General features: G+C 41.1%; 1 protein-coding gene across 19 annotated transcripts in view; it reads left to right on the top strand.

Annotated features, from left to right (window-relative positions):
• The window catches only part of dst (dystonin), a 146,955-nt gene that overhangs the window by 114,516 nt on the left and 17,508 nt on the right, over nt 1-14,931 (top strand). For all 19 annotated transcript variants that reach the window (XM_084076801.1, XM_084076800.1, XM_084076809.1 and 16 more), the window contains 17 exons: nt 625-744; nt 1,131-1,238; nt 1,364-1,582; nt 2,253-2,456; nt 2,813-3,044; nt 3,617-3,843; nt 5,423-5,545; nt 5,733-5,834; nt 6,528-6,629; nt 6,990-7,163; nt 7,858-8,013; nt 8,689-8,886; nt 9,694-9,822; nt 10,499-10,669; nt 12,958-13,113; nt 13,840-14,046; nt 14,721-14,840. In XM_084076801.1, the coding sequence (XP_083932927.1) occupies nt 625-744; nt 1,131-1,238; nt 1,364-1,582; nt 2,253-2,456; nt 2,813-3,044; nt 3,617-3,843; nt 5,423-5,545; nt 5,733-5,834; nt 6,528-6,629; nt 6,990-7,163; nt 7,858-8,013; nt 8,689-8,886; nt 9,694-9,822; nt 10,499-10,669; nt 12,958-13,113; nt 13,840-14,046; nt 14,721-14,840 (2,748 nt within the window). The remainder of the gene's footprint in view (nt 1-624; nt 745-1,130; nt 1,239-1,363; nt 1,583-2,252; nt 2,457-2,812; nt 3,045-3,616; nt 3,844-5,422; nt 5,546-5,732; nt 5,835-6,527; nt 6,630-6,989; nt 7,164-7,857; nt 8,014-8,688; nt 8,887-9,693; nt 9,823-10,498; nt 10,670-12,957; nt 13,114-13,839; nt 14,047-14,720; nt 14,841-14,931) is intronic.

Genomic DNA, 14,931 nt, shown 5'->3' with positions numbered 1-14,931 from the left:
GAAGAAAATGGGTGTGATTATAGTTCAAGACAAGTCTTTAGCTCATAAAAAACTCACTTTGTTGTATGATTATGATCATATATGATCATAGACAGATGCTTGGATCATTGTTCACCTGGTATGAGGCACTACATTCTTCTCTCTACCCTCTACTTATGTGACTATTTACCCTGTTGTTTGTTGGCTAGGGCTCATGCTTACTCTGCTTACTCTTATTAAGAGTGTCTGCAAGATGCCTGAACTGAAACATGTCTGGAATGATATTGTCATGATGTTGTTATTGTTATTTTAAGCAGAAGGAGTAATTGTGGTTGTGGTAGTAGTAGTGTGCCAAAGTATTGGAGGATTTACTACACAGTAACATCTGGACTAATTTAAGCGCACTTTCAGAATGAAATTAACACTCCAGATCTTACGGTATACCACTATAACAGCCAACCTTTTTATTCATTTGAAAACAAACTATATCAAAGTAGTTGCCACTTTTTCAAAACCATGAGTTCAGATACAGATCTTCAAATGTAGGCACACTGATGCAATCTGGGCCTTTTATTTGCTCAAATAAAATACTTCAATGCTGCTGCAACAGAGTCACCAGAGATGTGGATTTTGGTTTGTTTACAGTTTGAACAAGCAGTGGATACTGAACTTGCCTGGCTGACTGAAGCAGAGAAGAAGCTCTCATCAATGGGAGAGATCAGACTGGAGCAAGACCAGACCACCGCACTGCTTCAGGCACAGAAGGTCAGTGTCTATTTGGAGAAACCTAACCATTTAAACCCTATACTACGTAGTTCCCCTCAGTCTTCACTAAAAAAATAATCTACAAACTCACAACGTGGCACGTTGTGATGGGTTGTGGGCATCTGGAGCTTGTACAACACTGTTTTTGTGTGATACCATCTTATCGCCATTTATCACTTGCTGATAGCAACTGATTTTCAAGGTAATAATGCTAACATCAGACGGTAAACACAGGATTGTTATGTGTCTCTTTTGGTTACTACTAGAGCCAACATCCGATAAGGATATATGTGAATTATATTGAATTGAATTGAATTGAATTGAATTGAATTGAATAGAATTGAATTGAATTGAAACCCAACATCAAACCTCTCCTGTCTCTCCAGGGCTTTTCTATGGACATCATGAGACATAAAGATACTGTGGATGAGATTGTGAAAACAGGCAAGGCTATCATGAACAGCAAAAACCAGGCTGAGAAGGAGACAGTGAAGGTAATACTGTAATACTGCTTTGTTTAGACAAGCCTTCAGTGAAAATACAAAATCATTCATACACAATGTTCAGCACCCACCGATGGAACAATTGCACAATTCTCTGTTTCCTTTACATTGTGCAGGTCAAGGTTGACACTCTCTTGGAGAAGTACGGCGCTGTAAGTCAGCTGAACTCAGAGCGCTGCCTGCAGGTGGAACGAGCCCATTCTCTGGCTGGCCAGTTCTGGGAGACCTATGAGGAGATGTGGCCGTGGCTTCAGGAGACCCTGACCACCTTCAGCCAGCTGCCCGCCCCGGCCATCGAGTACGAGGCTCTCAGGCAGCAGCAAGAGGAGCTCAGGGTAAGAGCTCCCTCGGTCCATCAGTCAGACAGTTAGAGCTAATGCCACATTTTGGGTCCGATGCTGATCCAGATTTTGGACAGTCCTAGACCACAGATTACCAATGTTTTGAGCTATATTTTGTCAGAAAGTGCAAATGTTTCTAATCAATTTGAAAAACTTTCACTGTTTTGATTTAATTTTCTATTTGAGAACATTTACCTTATAAGCAAAAAATATAATAATAACTTTTGACTTTATAAACAAAATGCACATTAACTGAACCTTGTTTTATTTAACCACATACTGTACAACTTTATTGTGAGCTCGTAGATGTGATACTTAAAAAATGTGCCTATAGTGCTTGGCAACGTGTCGTCACCACGGGGGGGGGCGTTGCATAGTAGCTGCAGACACACTGGTGGGAGTCGATGTTAAGTCAACCTGTTTTGTGCCCCACCAAGATGTCCGCGCTACCAAATGACACTTGTTGACGCCCCCCCTTTTGCTACACACTATAATGATTGGGACACATCAGCTTCATAATTGCCGTTATAAAAAAGTCAAATAATGGCCGATGTATAAGTCAAACTGATATACCGGTTGAACTCTAGGGACAAAAATGTCAGAGGTCAACTTTGTTTCAATCGGTCAGGAAAAAATCACTTACAATGGCCTATCTCCACTACAGCAAATGCGAGAGCTGATTGCCGAGCACAAGCCCCACATTGACAAGATGAACAAGACAGGTCCTCAGCTGCTGGAACTGAGCCCAGTGGAGGGAGCTGCCATCAGAGACAAATACACCACAAGCGACCAGCTCTACACACAACTCAAAGCAGATGTCAAGCAGAGAGCCGCCACACTGGATGAGGCCATCTCCAAATCTACGCAGGTAGTTTACCTTTTACCTGTCGTGTCAAAGAGCATATACTTTATTTATCAGCTTCTTTTTACTAGAGCTAGCCAGGGTGGTCTCGGCCCCTGTGATTGAGACCTGAGACCCCCTGATGAACAAAGAATGAAGCTAATTATTTTCATATTGAAAAGCTTATTTTCACACTAATAGTATGATAACAACATATAGTAGTGACAATTCAGATACAAATAGAATCAGCCTCCAACTTTTATACACGCCCTGCTGAAAAAGTAGCGCTTTCGACAATAATGACCTGCCCAAAATACAGATGGCAGGTTGAAAGTAGTTGACTGAGCTCACTTCTTGACCCTCTCCTGTCCCCGTTCTCCTAGTTCCATGATAAGATTGACCCCATGCTGGAGTCCCTGGAGCGCATCGCTGAACGCCTGCGTCAGCCTCCCTCCATTTCAGTGGAGGTGGACAAGATCAAGGAGCAGATAGCAGAGAATAAGAGTGTCTCTGTGGACTTGGAGAAGCTGCAGCCTTCCTACGACACACTGAAGCAGCGAGGCGAGGAAATGATTGCAAGATCTGAAGGGGCCGACAAAGACATATCTGCCAAAGGTATTGTTTCCTCTTGATTGATCCATGATGTCATTTTAAGGCTCAGCCTTTATTTATTAACTAACTAACCTCCCCTAGAGGTCATGTTGTTCCTTGTACCCCATGTTTTAGTTTTGGAGACAAAACAAACAATATAGTTGGACGGACAACTTTTATTGCAATAAATATATTGAGTTTAACTTAATTTAAGGGGAAAAGGCCATGTGGTCATGCAAATGGTTGGGGTTCAACCTCTGGGGAGCATGAATGCACCAGCAAGTTTCATGGCAATCTGCCCCATAGCTTTTTAGATATATTGTGCAATTGGACATTATTCCCTGGTGGTGCTAGTAAAGGCCATGGGGTCACCAAAATCAGTAGGGGTCATCCTACAGGGATAAGCAAGGTGCAACGAAAATTCCATGCCAATCAAATCTGTAGTTTTAGAATTTTTGATATCCTGTTTTGGACCAAAAGTGTAGGATGGACCAAATGACATCTCCATCTCCAGGCTTAGAGCTCTGCCGGTAGCTGGGCTAAAAACAAACAAACAAACAAACTTGTATGAATGACTATTTCTTTCTTCATCCAAGCTGTCCAAGACCAGCTGGATCGGATGGTGTTCCTCTGGAACGACATCCAGGCCCTTTTGGAGGAGAGGGAGGCTAAACTGCTGGATGTGATGGACCTGGCAGACAAGTTCTGGTGTGACCACTGCGCCCTCATCTGCACCATCAAAGACAGCCAGGATCTGCTGCGAGACCTGGAGGAGCCTGGAGTGGACCCCTCAGTGGTTAAACAACAACAAGAGTTTGTGGAGGTGAGGAGTTTACTTCATTTGTGATTGTGTCTGTTTCTAGAGCAGGGGTTTCCAGACCTTTTAGCTCGAGACCCAAAAGAGAAATTTTATGTCTCCCCGGTACCCAAACTAGTGAAAATAACCAATCTACAAGCTCACAGCGTGCGTAAGATCTGCTATTTTCACTACTTGTAAAAAAAAAAAAAAGATTAAAAAAGTTATGGCATTTTTTATTTATCTTTTATTCATTTATGAAATAATTTTAAAAAAAGTTTGAATTTGTTTTTAATGTAATTATTTATTTTTAAAAATATTTTGGAATAATAATAAGAATCATAATGTAGGAAACAGAAAATAAAGGGTTATTTACCTGCTACCCATAAAAATGGGTCCATGACCCAGAAATGGTTCCCGACTCTCGACCCATTTGGTAACCACTGTTCTAGAGCAGTGGCAGGGGATAGAATGGTGTGAGATGTGACTACTGTAATTGTACTGTACTGTATGACATGTACTGTGCATCACAGTGCAGACCATCCATGGCACTTTCGATTGGCTGCCTTAGCGATACAGAGAGCGTTGATGGTCTTTTCACCATCATTACTTCTACTGATAAAGACATGGAGATGAGATTGGAAAACAGTGGAGCATTCCATTAATTAAATTAGTTGTGCACATTTCACTCTGTCTAAGATAAGTGGTAATTAACAGTTTATGACTGTAAAGGTTGACCAAGTGGCGAAGGCTCCAAAAATGAACAAGTTCAGAATTTGCAGATCGTTGAGTTTTATTTCTCTCACACCTCCGGAAAACAGTCCAATATGCAGCAGGTAGATAGTGAAAAATAAATAAGACGTGGAAAAATAGACTTACAAAAATTATAGAATTAAAGCACAACTAAAGACAACAAACCATACAGTGACTGCACAACAAGGCTATCCCTTAACTAAGGGCCCTGGCAGCTCTGTCTCACGGCTGTTAACGCTTTGCTTGCCAAGTTCAACTAACTGACTGTCACTTGCAGCCTCCATTAAATAGGGAGTGGATCCTACCACAAGCACAGAAACATTTAACCTCAAAATTAGCGTATCTACAAGCTTACAACTATCTGATGAATAAATAACCTACCACATAAATAGATGTTGTACTTCAAACTAAACACCATTTTGGGTTTGCATTTACTTCAAAAAGACATAGAAATACTTTGCTCATTAACATTGTCAAACACCCCTCCTCCTCTACAGTACATGGCACGTTCCACCCCTTCTTAAACCCAATTGACTAGCCTGCTCTGTTTCGGCAGTTACCAGTCAGATTCAGAGGGTGCCAGTACTGTAGAGGAAAGACCAGGTGACAAACAAACATTTCAGATCAGTTCCAATAAACCGTGTTTAAATAAACAAAGTTTGAACCCCTGAAGTCTGTGTCATTTCTACATTGAATACAGGTAAAAATCATATGCTACAAATAGTCCCTTCCCTCTTAGTGTGTCTATGTATAGGGCACGGGCTGCCCCGTGACAATGACCCAGTAAAAGCTGTGACATAGAGCTAGGTTGATTCTCAGGTTGAACATCAGTTCTCTTTCTTCATCCTCTCAGGGTTTTAAGGAGGAGATTGAAGGGCTTCAGGAAGAGCTTGATGTGGTTCGAAACCTTGGGGCAGAACTTCTGGCCGCCTGTGGGGAACCTGATAAACCTGTGATGAAGAAAAGTATTGATGAGGTAATGAATGATGATCACCTTTACAAAGACAGTACTCTGTCATTAACAGATCCTCAGTAAACATAAATGTTTTAGTTGTTTGTAAATATTTTACGATGTAAGAATAAATGTCAATGCTGCAAGATTCTCATGTCTTCATACTGTTTGGATCAAGCTCTGACAAGTATTGATGTGTTGTTTTTTCCAGGTGAACACGGCGTGGGAAAGCCTGAATAAGACATGGAAGGAGAGGGTAGAGGAACTGGAGGAAGCCATGCTGGCTGCTGTACAGTTTCAGGATGGGCTACAGGTATTCAGATTCAATGTCTTCTGTACTATAACCTTGACATCATGCTCTGTGTACCCTGACATGTTGTGTTTGTGTTTAGAACAAGGGATACTCTAGTGAAACATATTTTAGGGTTTGTGGTTTTGGTGACTTTGAAATGGTTCAATGCCTTCTAAAGCCTGTTTACGTATAAAAAAAGAGAACTTGGTTTCATTTGCAAATGCCTTCTATGTCTGTGGTTGGATGATGAAAAGAATAATAAACTTTATAGTAAAGTTAATTGAGACATGTTGATGAGATTTGCAACATAATCTAATGTGGTCAGACATCTATATATATTCGTATAGCTTACAACATATGTATTTTTTTTTTTTTTATGAGAGGACTATTATTTTTTATTGTGTGGTGGATTGCTATGTTTGGATCAAAATGATGCTTGTGTTTATAAACTGTTGCCAAGAACCTTTTCCAGCGTGAAATGAATAACATCCGATTTGCATAGTTCCAATATGTTGATTTTATTAACTTAACAAATCAATTTTTAAGCCCTCTTCGATAATAACATTCAAGTTAAGAGTTTTTTATATATAGTTTCTGCATATATATGTTTTCCTATGTTGCCAACCGTTTTAAGAAGAATTAGCAGAATAGGCACAACAATGAGTGTGAAATATGATTCTCTCCCTGACAATGGTCTCCCCACCCCACACACAGGGTATGTTCGACTGGGTGGACATACTGGACAGCAAACTGGATTCTATGTCACCTGTAGGCACTGACCTGGAAACTGTCAAGCATCAAATCGTAGAACTCAAGGTAAAGTGTTGGATTGCTGTTATGCTAAACCACAGGACAGAGACTCGGAATATTTACTCATGCTGGAAACAATTAAGGTTGTCTTTTGATCTGACGTATATTAACGTGCTTCTTCCATTTTATGTTATTGACATTTTCATTGTCAAATACCAGCTGCGTTTGTCTTGAGTGCATTGAGTTTTGTATGAAATACGGTAGGTGTGTATGATAGACCGGTTTCTTTGAGGTACCATGAGACACACATAGCCTTTGTTGCTGAAAAGGATTGACCGATCTGAAAAGACTGGAATTGTATTGGTATCCACTGAATGGTTTTGTGTTGCTCTGAGTGCCTCTGTGTGCTTGTTTGTGCGTTGTCAGGAGTTCAAAGCGGAGGCGTACCAGCTGCAGATCGAGATGGAGCGCCTGAATCACCAAGCAGGTCTGCTGCTGAAGAAGGTGGTGGAGGAAGCGGACCGCTGTGCCATCCAGGAACCCATGGCGGAACTGAAGATGCTGTGGGACAACCTGGACGAGAAGATCATCAACAGACAGGTGAGGCAGGGAGCACAGTGCTGGTCAATGCTGCTTCGTATAATGACGTTATACTGTGTGAACACAGAGAACACTCATTGAATGTGTGTAAAACCACTTTCAACATGGCATCCCTATTTTGGGCATGTTATTATATGTGGAAATTTCATTAAAAAAACTAAACAATTTCAACATTTTCATAAATAACAATGGCAGAAAAGGCTGCCTTTTCCTCAACAAAACAATATTAAACTGTTGAATATACTGTATAAACCACTTTCAACCTGGCATAGCCCTATATAAAGGGGAGGCATGCGTTAATCCGACAGACCTTTTCTCCGACTATGTGGCATCCGCGTGCGGTTAGGGTTAGGGTGAGGGTTTGGTTCGGGTTTAGTATTGGAAACGTCGGAGCGCTGCGCTGTCGGAGGAATGCGCTGTCGGACTAACCTACTGCACCCATATAAAGGGCATATCACAGGCAAACATTTTTTAACAAAAATAGCAGATCTTCTTATTTTTGCTATGTCATATGAGGAAGTATATAGGCTTAAGTGGTTTAATTGGTGTAACTGAGAATGCACACAAGAGTTTTCACAGGCTGCACTTGCTTCACACTGGTGCGCACTGGCGTAGTCTAGGGTTTCAGCAGACACCCATGTGTTTTGAGGACATGGCCTATATGTGATGTTGTACTGTGTATGGTTTCATCTAGCACAAACTGGAGGCAGGACTCCTGGCCTTGGGCCAGTTCCAGCATGCCCTGGATGAGCTGCTGGCGTGGATGAGCCACACAGAGGAGCTTCTCAACGAGCAGAAGAAGGCCTCAGGAGACCCCAAAACCATCGAGATAGAGCTGGCTAAACACCATGTACGTAGGACACGCTTCCTCTCAATCCGCTTGATTGGTTTGGTTTTCTTTGTTTTGATACAAACCAGACCAAACAGTGTAGTTTCCACTGCCCTTTCGACCTTTTATATCCATGGGATCAGCAAAAGATTATCAACACGCCACATGCTGAAAACACACAATAATAAGTGTTTAATTTAATTTGTCTCTCCCTTTCTCTCTCTGATACTGTAGGACCACTATGGTGGTGACTGTTTTGTGTTACGATTTATTCCATGTTGAGCTTTTATTCATTATAAGTAACAACGCTCCTTAGGACAGACACTCACTTACTATGTTTACATGGATAGTATTTCTTCAATCAGATTTAAGTCATCAATCGGACATGCGCAGAAAGAATAAATGTATTCCAAACAGAGAGAACATTCGGAATAAGTGTTTATACAGGTATAGTTACTGGACACTAATATTTTCGATTGAACTATCAACCCGATTATTACCAAAATTACCTCCAATCAGACCGGATCGGACCAGTCTCTGCCAGTTGAGGTGTTCACATGAGGCATTTAAATTCTGATTGGACTATCATTCTGATTATTAGCTGAATATTAGGGTCCATGTCAGCAAACGTACTTGTCTTCATCCTTGTCGTGTTTCTGATCTGTTTTGTTTGGCGTTTATCGTTACTGGTTCTAGGTGCTCCACAATGATGTTCTGGCTCATAAGACCACGGTGGAGACAGTGAATAAGGCTGGTAATGACCTGGTTCAGTCCAGCGCTGGAGAGGAAGCGTCCAGTCTGCAGAGCAAACTGGAGGGCCTCAACCAGCGCTGGAACTCCATCCTGGAGAAGACAGACCAGAGGAGGCATCAGCTGGACGGTGCTCTGCTGCAGGTGGATATAAAATCAATAAAAAACACTTTTTATCTCAAGTCTCTATCTGCATGTTTTATGTCTTATAAATGAGGCTGTGATTGATTCTCTCCCCCACAAGATGTCTAATGTCATAAAGTTGGTTTTTCGATGATTGAAGCAGGAGCTTGCATACCCACGCTATCTCACATTCCGGCTTCTGCAGCTTCTATTCATAACGTTGACATTTAAGGAGATCCTTTCATGTGTGGGAGGGCATAACTATAAGGAATGACCTGTGGATATTTTTATTTTAAGAATCCGACGAAGCTTTTCCTTCTTTTTTATCAAGCACCATCTGTCAAACTCAGGAGATTTATTGGTGAAAAGCAGGAATGTTTAACAAAACTTTTTGGAGATTTCTTAGAAGTTATCTCGTAAGGAGAAGACGTAACATTCTTATTCGCCAAAAGATTAAATCCTTGCCCAGATTTTTTTTTCTACTTACATTTTTCTCTTTGGTACTCATTGCTCTCACTTCAATTAATATAATATTTTGCATTTAATATTTTTTACCTACAGTATGTACGTATGGCAAATGTTACAGCTGCAATATTACCCAGTTTTGATATCAAAATAGGAAAAAGACATTTAGATCAGTGCTGCAGTTGAAATTTTAATAATTAATTATGTCTTTGGCCTTTGTTTACCTTGTAGACCTGCCTGGGCAGCTAGAAAATTGAATGAATCCAGGGAATTAATAACTGACATTCTCTTCTCCCTTGCTTAGACTCCCAACAATGCCTATATGACACCTATTGTCCTGACTCAGGTTGCATTGTTTTGTAGGCTCAAGGTTTCCATGGCGAAATCGAAGACATGCAGCAATGGCTGAAAGACACTGAACGTCAGCTGTTGGCATCAAAGGCTGTGGGAGGCTTACCAGACACAGCTCGAGAGCAGCTTAACGCCCATCTGGTATGTATTTAAGTATATGAAAGGCTTCATGCAGATGGCAGCCTTGTAAGGACCCAACCATGCTTTCTCTGTGTTTCATCTGAAGTGTGAAAATTAAATGACACTGCAAAAAAAAAACACACACACAACTGCATGTCTGCATCCCCCTGGAAAGAAAAAAAAACTAAAAACACACAACATTTATCAAAACTCTGAAAGTGTTTCAAATTGATTTAGACATAATGAATGAAGGAATGTTTTTCTCTTTTGTTTTGCTTTCCTCTAATAGCGTGACCTTTGGCACCCTCACAGCTAGCTCTCCACCGTTAAGTGCCAGGGATCTGGAAACAAAAACATCTCTTTATCAACTTTAACCTCAGACTTTAAGGCTTTAATGCGGGTGGGAATATGCTTCGAAATGTTCTCAGCGTGCCACAATACATCCATTCTGTTACCATTTTTGGTCTTGGATACCTCTTGGATGAGGATATTATTATATTGTAACATCACAGCACAGAGACAGTCCAATCATTACAACATATCTAGGAATTTGATTGGCTGCCGGCAATACAAATATGCAATACGTTACTGATTCAAGTCTGAACGAGATTAAATGGTCCACTCAGTTTTGTCATGTTTGACAAGGACGCTACGACAGCATCTTTGTCTCATCATGACGTCACATTGTTCTTCGCAGGAGATGTGTTCAGCCTTGCAGGCGAAGGAGGAGCTATATCAGAGGCTGATGGACAAGGGTCAACAGCTGCTAACCATGACCCCTGAGGGCCCGGACAGCACCACGGAGCAGGACCTCGCAAACCTCAAGGACAAGTGGGTTTCTGTGCAGGCAAAGGCCGCAGAGAGAAAGGTACGGACCCCAACTATTCCGGGGGGAACATGCGGCAGAAATAATGACGGGGAAATAATCTGTGTCATTTTTAGATTTTTGGGCCTATTTTGGAACATCTTTAACTCAAATCTTTGCTTCTGGGGGGTCCCTGGAACAAAATATTGTCAGATGGGGGCCCAAAATACATATCATTTTTGGTGGTCCTTGACACGAAAAAGGTTTTGAGCACCACCAATATATAGCAACATACAGTATGTTTTTTCAGAAAACTGACAGCGCTCACAACGCGTTGTGTTGGCGACACGTGGCGAGCGTGTAGATCTGCTATTTCCGGTTAAACAGATTCGGTGGAGAAGGAAACAACAGCAGCAGACCAAGTACAGTTGCAACTCAGGTCCTTTTCCCTGAGAATAGAGGGTCTAAGTGGTTAATGATTCACAACTCCTGGCGTCGATCCCAGTGAGCGATGGCTGACGTGCCACATTGGTCATGCCTACTGGATGTAGGGGCCTCTAATCCCAGCGGTGGTAATGAATGGTGTTAAACAGAGGATGTGGTCACACAGTACATCATAGTATGCAAGTCACTGAGTCAGCACATAGAACAAAGGTATTCCTGTCTGCTCTGATATGTTGCTGTAGTGAGCAGATGAAAAGGGAAGGAAGGAAAGGCGATAAAGCATTAAATGAGTTGAATTTTTTGTCGCAAACAAAAGCCCCCACTTCCTTTGGATACTCACTTTTTTGATGTTTGCTAATTAAATACAATTTTTTTCAGTGATCATTTTAAAATCAGGGGCAAAACAATTTCCTTATGAAACTATTTACACAGTAGTTACAGTACGTTTGCTGAAGCCTCCACATTGGACATTAGATCACATTTTCATGGGTTTTATGAAGCACATTTCCTGCCAGTAAGTCAGAAGGTCATAATAAAATGACTTTTAATGCAGGCCAAGATTGTTATGACAACAACCCTACTATACCATTCCTCATTATATTACACAGCACTCTGCAGGGAAATCTAAACAATTAGCCTTGTTAATGTTGTAATGTTCAATAGTTACTGTAATGTAGTGAGGATATTGCGCTGTTTTTTTCACCATTCCCTTGTGTGTGTCCAAAAACAGATATTATCCAATGGCAGGGCCATATTTAATTATCTCATTCAATTAAAAAGTCATCATTCCACTTTTGGTGCTCCATCACCCTCTCTAGAGATGACAATTTCCTCTGTTGGAAATAGAGGTCATTTGTGAATCAACTGCAGTGTTCTGCAATGGTCATTGTTATTGGCGTGTGTTGTAGCAACCACACAGATTAGGAATGTCAGGGAGCTCATTCACATTAATGACTGTAGATGTTTATAGTTGACTGTTATGTATGTCTGTTAGAAGGTGGCCATGAAGTCTAGAGCCCGAACAATAATATGAGCCATTATTTGATTGTTTTGAGGACATTGGCATCAGCAGTTATGCAGCGTGTTTTGATTTTTTACCTTTTAAATGATAAAAAAGCTCACAATGTGCTACAATGTGACATGTTGTGTGAGCTTGTAAATCAGCTTTTTTTGAATAGGGAAGAGGTTAAATAAAATAAAGTTTGTGTGTATTTTAGATATTATCTATTGTATAATTAAAGTAAAATGTTATTTTTCATATATTGAAGTTTAATATATATTTTATTTATTACCTTTAAAAACGTTATTTGTTTTCATTGTTATGTATTTATTTACTTATATATGTTTGAATGTTCTCAAATAGAAATGTTAATCAAATCTAGTTTTTTTTCTTTTCTTTTTTTTCTTCAAGATTTTGCACTTCTTTAACAAAATATTGTCTAAACATCAGTAAATGGTGGTCTAGCACTGTGGTTTCCAAACCGTTTAGCTCAAGACCCAAAAGAGATATTAGACGTTTGCCCAGGACCCAAACTAGTGAAAATAGCAGATGTACAAGCTCACAATGCGTCGCTTCGCACTGTGTTGTCAGCTTGTGGATCTGCTATTTTCACTACTTCTTTTTTATTTAAAAAAAAAATTGGAATTGTTTTTAATTGATGAAGCTTTTTCTTTGATCTTTTGAAACATAATATATTTATAAAATGTTTTTGTGTAGGAAACGAAAAAAGGGGGATATTTGCTAGTGACCGACAAAAAATGGTCCACGACCCAAACTTGGGTCCCGACCCGCTGTTTGGGAAACGGTGGTCTAGCGCTCTCCAAAATCGAGATTGCCAATGGACCCAAAAACACTGGCACCGGTCGAGCTCTAATTAAGTCATTCCACCATGTGTCTCTCTCTACAGGTGAAACTGGAAGAGGCGTGGTCTATGGCCACAGACTTCCATAACTCCCTGCAAGACTTCATCAACTGGCTGACCCAAGCTGAGCAGACACTGAACATGGCCTCTCCTGCTTCCCTCATCCTGGAGACCATCTTGTTTCAGATTGACGAACACAAGGTAATGTACAGTGTGTGTACACGGTGAAAGCAGTGATGACATGAGCCGGGCTTTTGAACAGTGCTTAAGGTTGTTACACACCGGGGCGATTTTTTCGTGCGAATAATGCGTTTTTTTTTTAAACCTTATAAAGTCAATGGCTCCGTACATGGAGCGAAAAAGCGAAAAAGCGAAGCGAAAAAGCGTCTTTTAATTATTCGGAACGAGTCCGAATTTTGCGTATATTCGCTATTTTCGCCGGTGTCGCCCGGTGTGTAAGGACCTTTACGCATAATTCGGTTACCCCATTAATACCTGGAACGCATCTGTGTCATTTCTTTGGCTATTCAAAAATAGCAGATATACAAGCTCATAGCGCGGCACTCGCCGCACTATGAGCTTGTAGATCTGCTATTTTTGAAAAATCTTGAACATTTTTTTTGGGGATTTTTTTCAAAAAACTGTTAGGATTTAGAAAACATTTTTAAGAATCGCCTCAGGTCTTAATGGGTTAATTAGGGCTGCAGCTGACAATGGCTTAAGGCACTGGTTCTCAACATGATGTCTGGGGACCCCCAGGGGTCCTTGAAGTGTCTCCAGGGGTCCCCAGCTAAATGATTGATAGTAAGGTACCAAATGTAATCTGCATGACATTTGTATCTAGTGAGACACTGAGTGTCCATCTGTGATATATGAATAATTGACACCTTAACACTTCCCACCTTTTGTGTTTTGTTACATGGGCAGATGTTCATCACGGAGGTGAACTCTCACAGGGAGCACATCATGGAGCTGGACAAGACGGGCACACACTTAAAGTACTTCAGCCAGAAGCAGGATGTGGTTCTGATTAAGAACCTCCTGCTCAGTGTCCAAGGCCGCTGGGAGAAGCTGGTGCAGCGCTCTGTCGAGAGGGGCCGTCTGCTGGATGACGCCAGGAAGAGAGCCAAACAGGTACTCCATGCTGAATATTTTCTCTCTCTCTCTCTCTCTCTCTCTCTCTCTCTCTCTCTCTCTCTCTCTCTCTCTCTCTCTCTCTCTCTTTCTCTCTCTCTCTCTCTTGCGCTCTCTCTCGCTCTCTCTCTCTCTAACCCTAACCCTCTCTGCTACTTTTTAAAGTCATGCTGTGTAACTTTCTCAATGAAGTCCTTTTTGATATAATGTTTCACTGGTATTATTTTTCACAATAACCATTCCACATAAATTAGTTTTTTGACATCTTCCCTAAACACATTTTTTTGTTACGAGTGTCTGCCCATGTCACTCGCGGCAAAAGGATGCAGGCACCAGAAATGTACTGGAAATGTATTTATCGATGTATTTTAAATTTAATACTGTACATACGTTTCTGGCAATGTTGTTCTTGCTTTCCAAAATATCCTCTGTGTCAGGAGCCGTACTTCCGTAGAGGTGTCGCCAAAAAGACTAAAATTAATGTTACACAGTACAGTATGTGTGACTTTAGACTGACTTTTATCATTTCTTTATAAAACATGTTTTAATAGTTGTGAGCTATTTTTTTTAATCTGAAGCATGAAATAGGGCTTGAGTGTTTAAACAGTGTTAGGCATGAAATCAAGTGACGACGACGGGGTTTCACATGGTGCTAATCTCCTTGTCTCCTTCAGTTCCATGAAACCTGGCACAAGCTGATGGAATGGCTGGACGAATCTGAGAAGGCCTTAGACTCCGAGGTGGAGATCGCAAACGAACCTGACAGAATCAAGACGCAGCTGGCCCAGCACAAGGTGACCCAGGCTGATCACTGGCTACTGGTGGGGGGGGGGGGTGGATGACTGTACAACAGCTGTCTGCATTCCTCCGGCAGAGTCTAATTCA

Source organism: Gymnoscopelus microlampas, assembly GCF_963454915.1.
Source record: "Gymnoscopelus microlampas genome assembly, chromosome: 13".
NCBI classification, from domain to species: Eukaryota; Metazoa; Chordata; class Actinopteri; order Myctophiformes; family Myctophidae; genus Gymnoscopelus; species Gymnoscopelus microlampas.
Note: the sequence above shows the minus strand (reverse complement) of the source record. Positions and strands in the feature narration are given on the sequence as shown.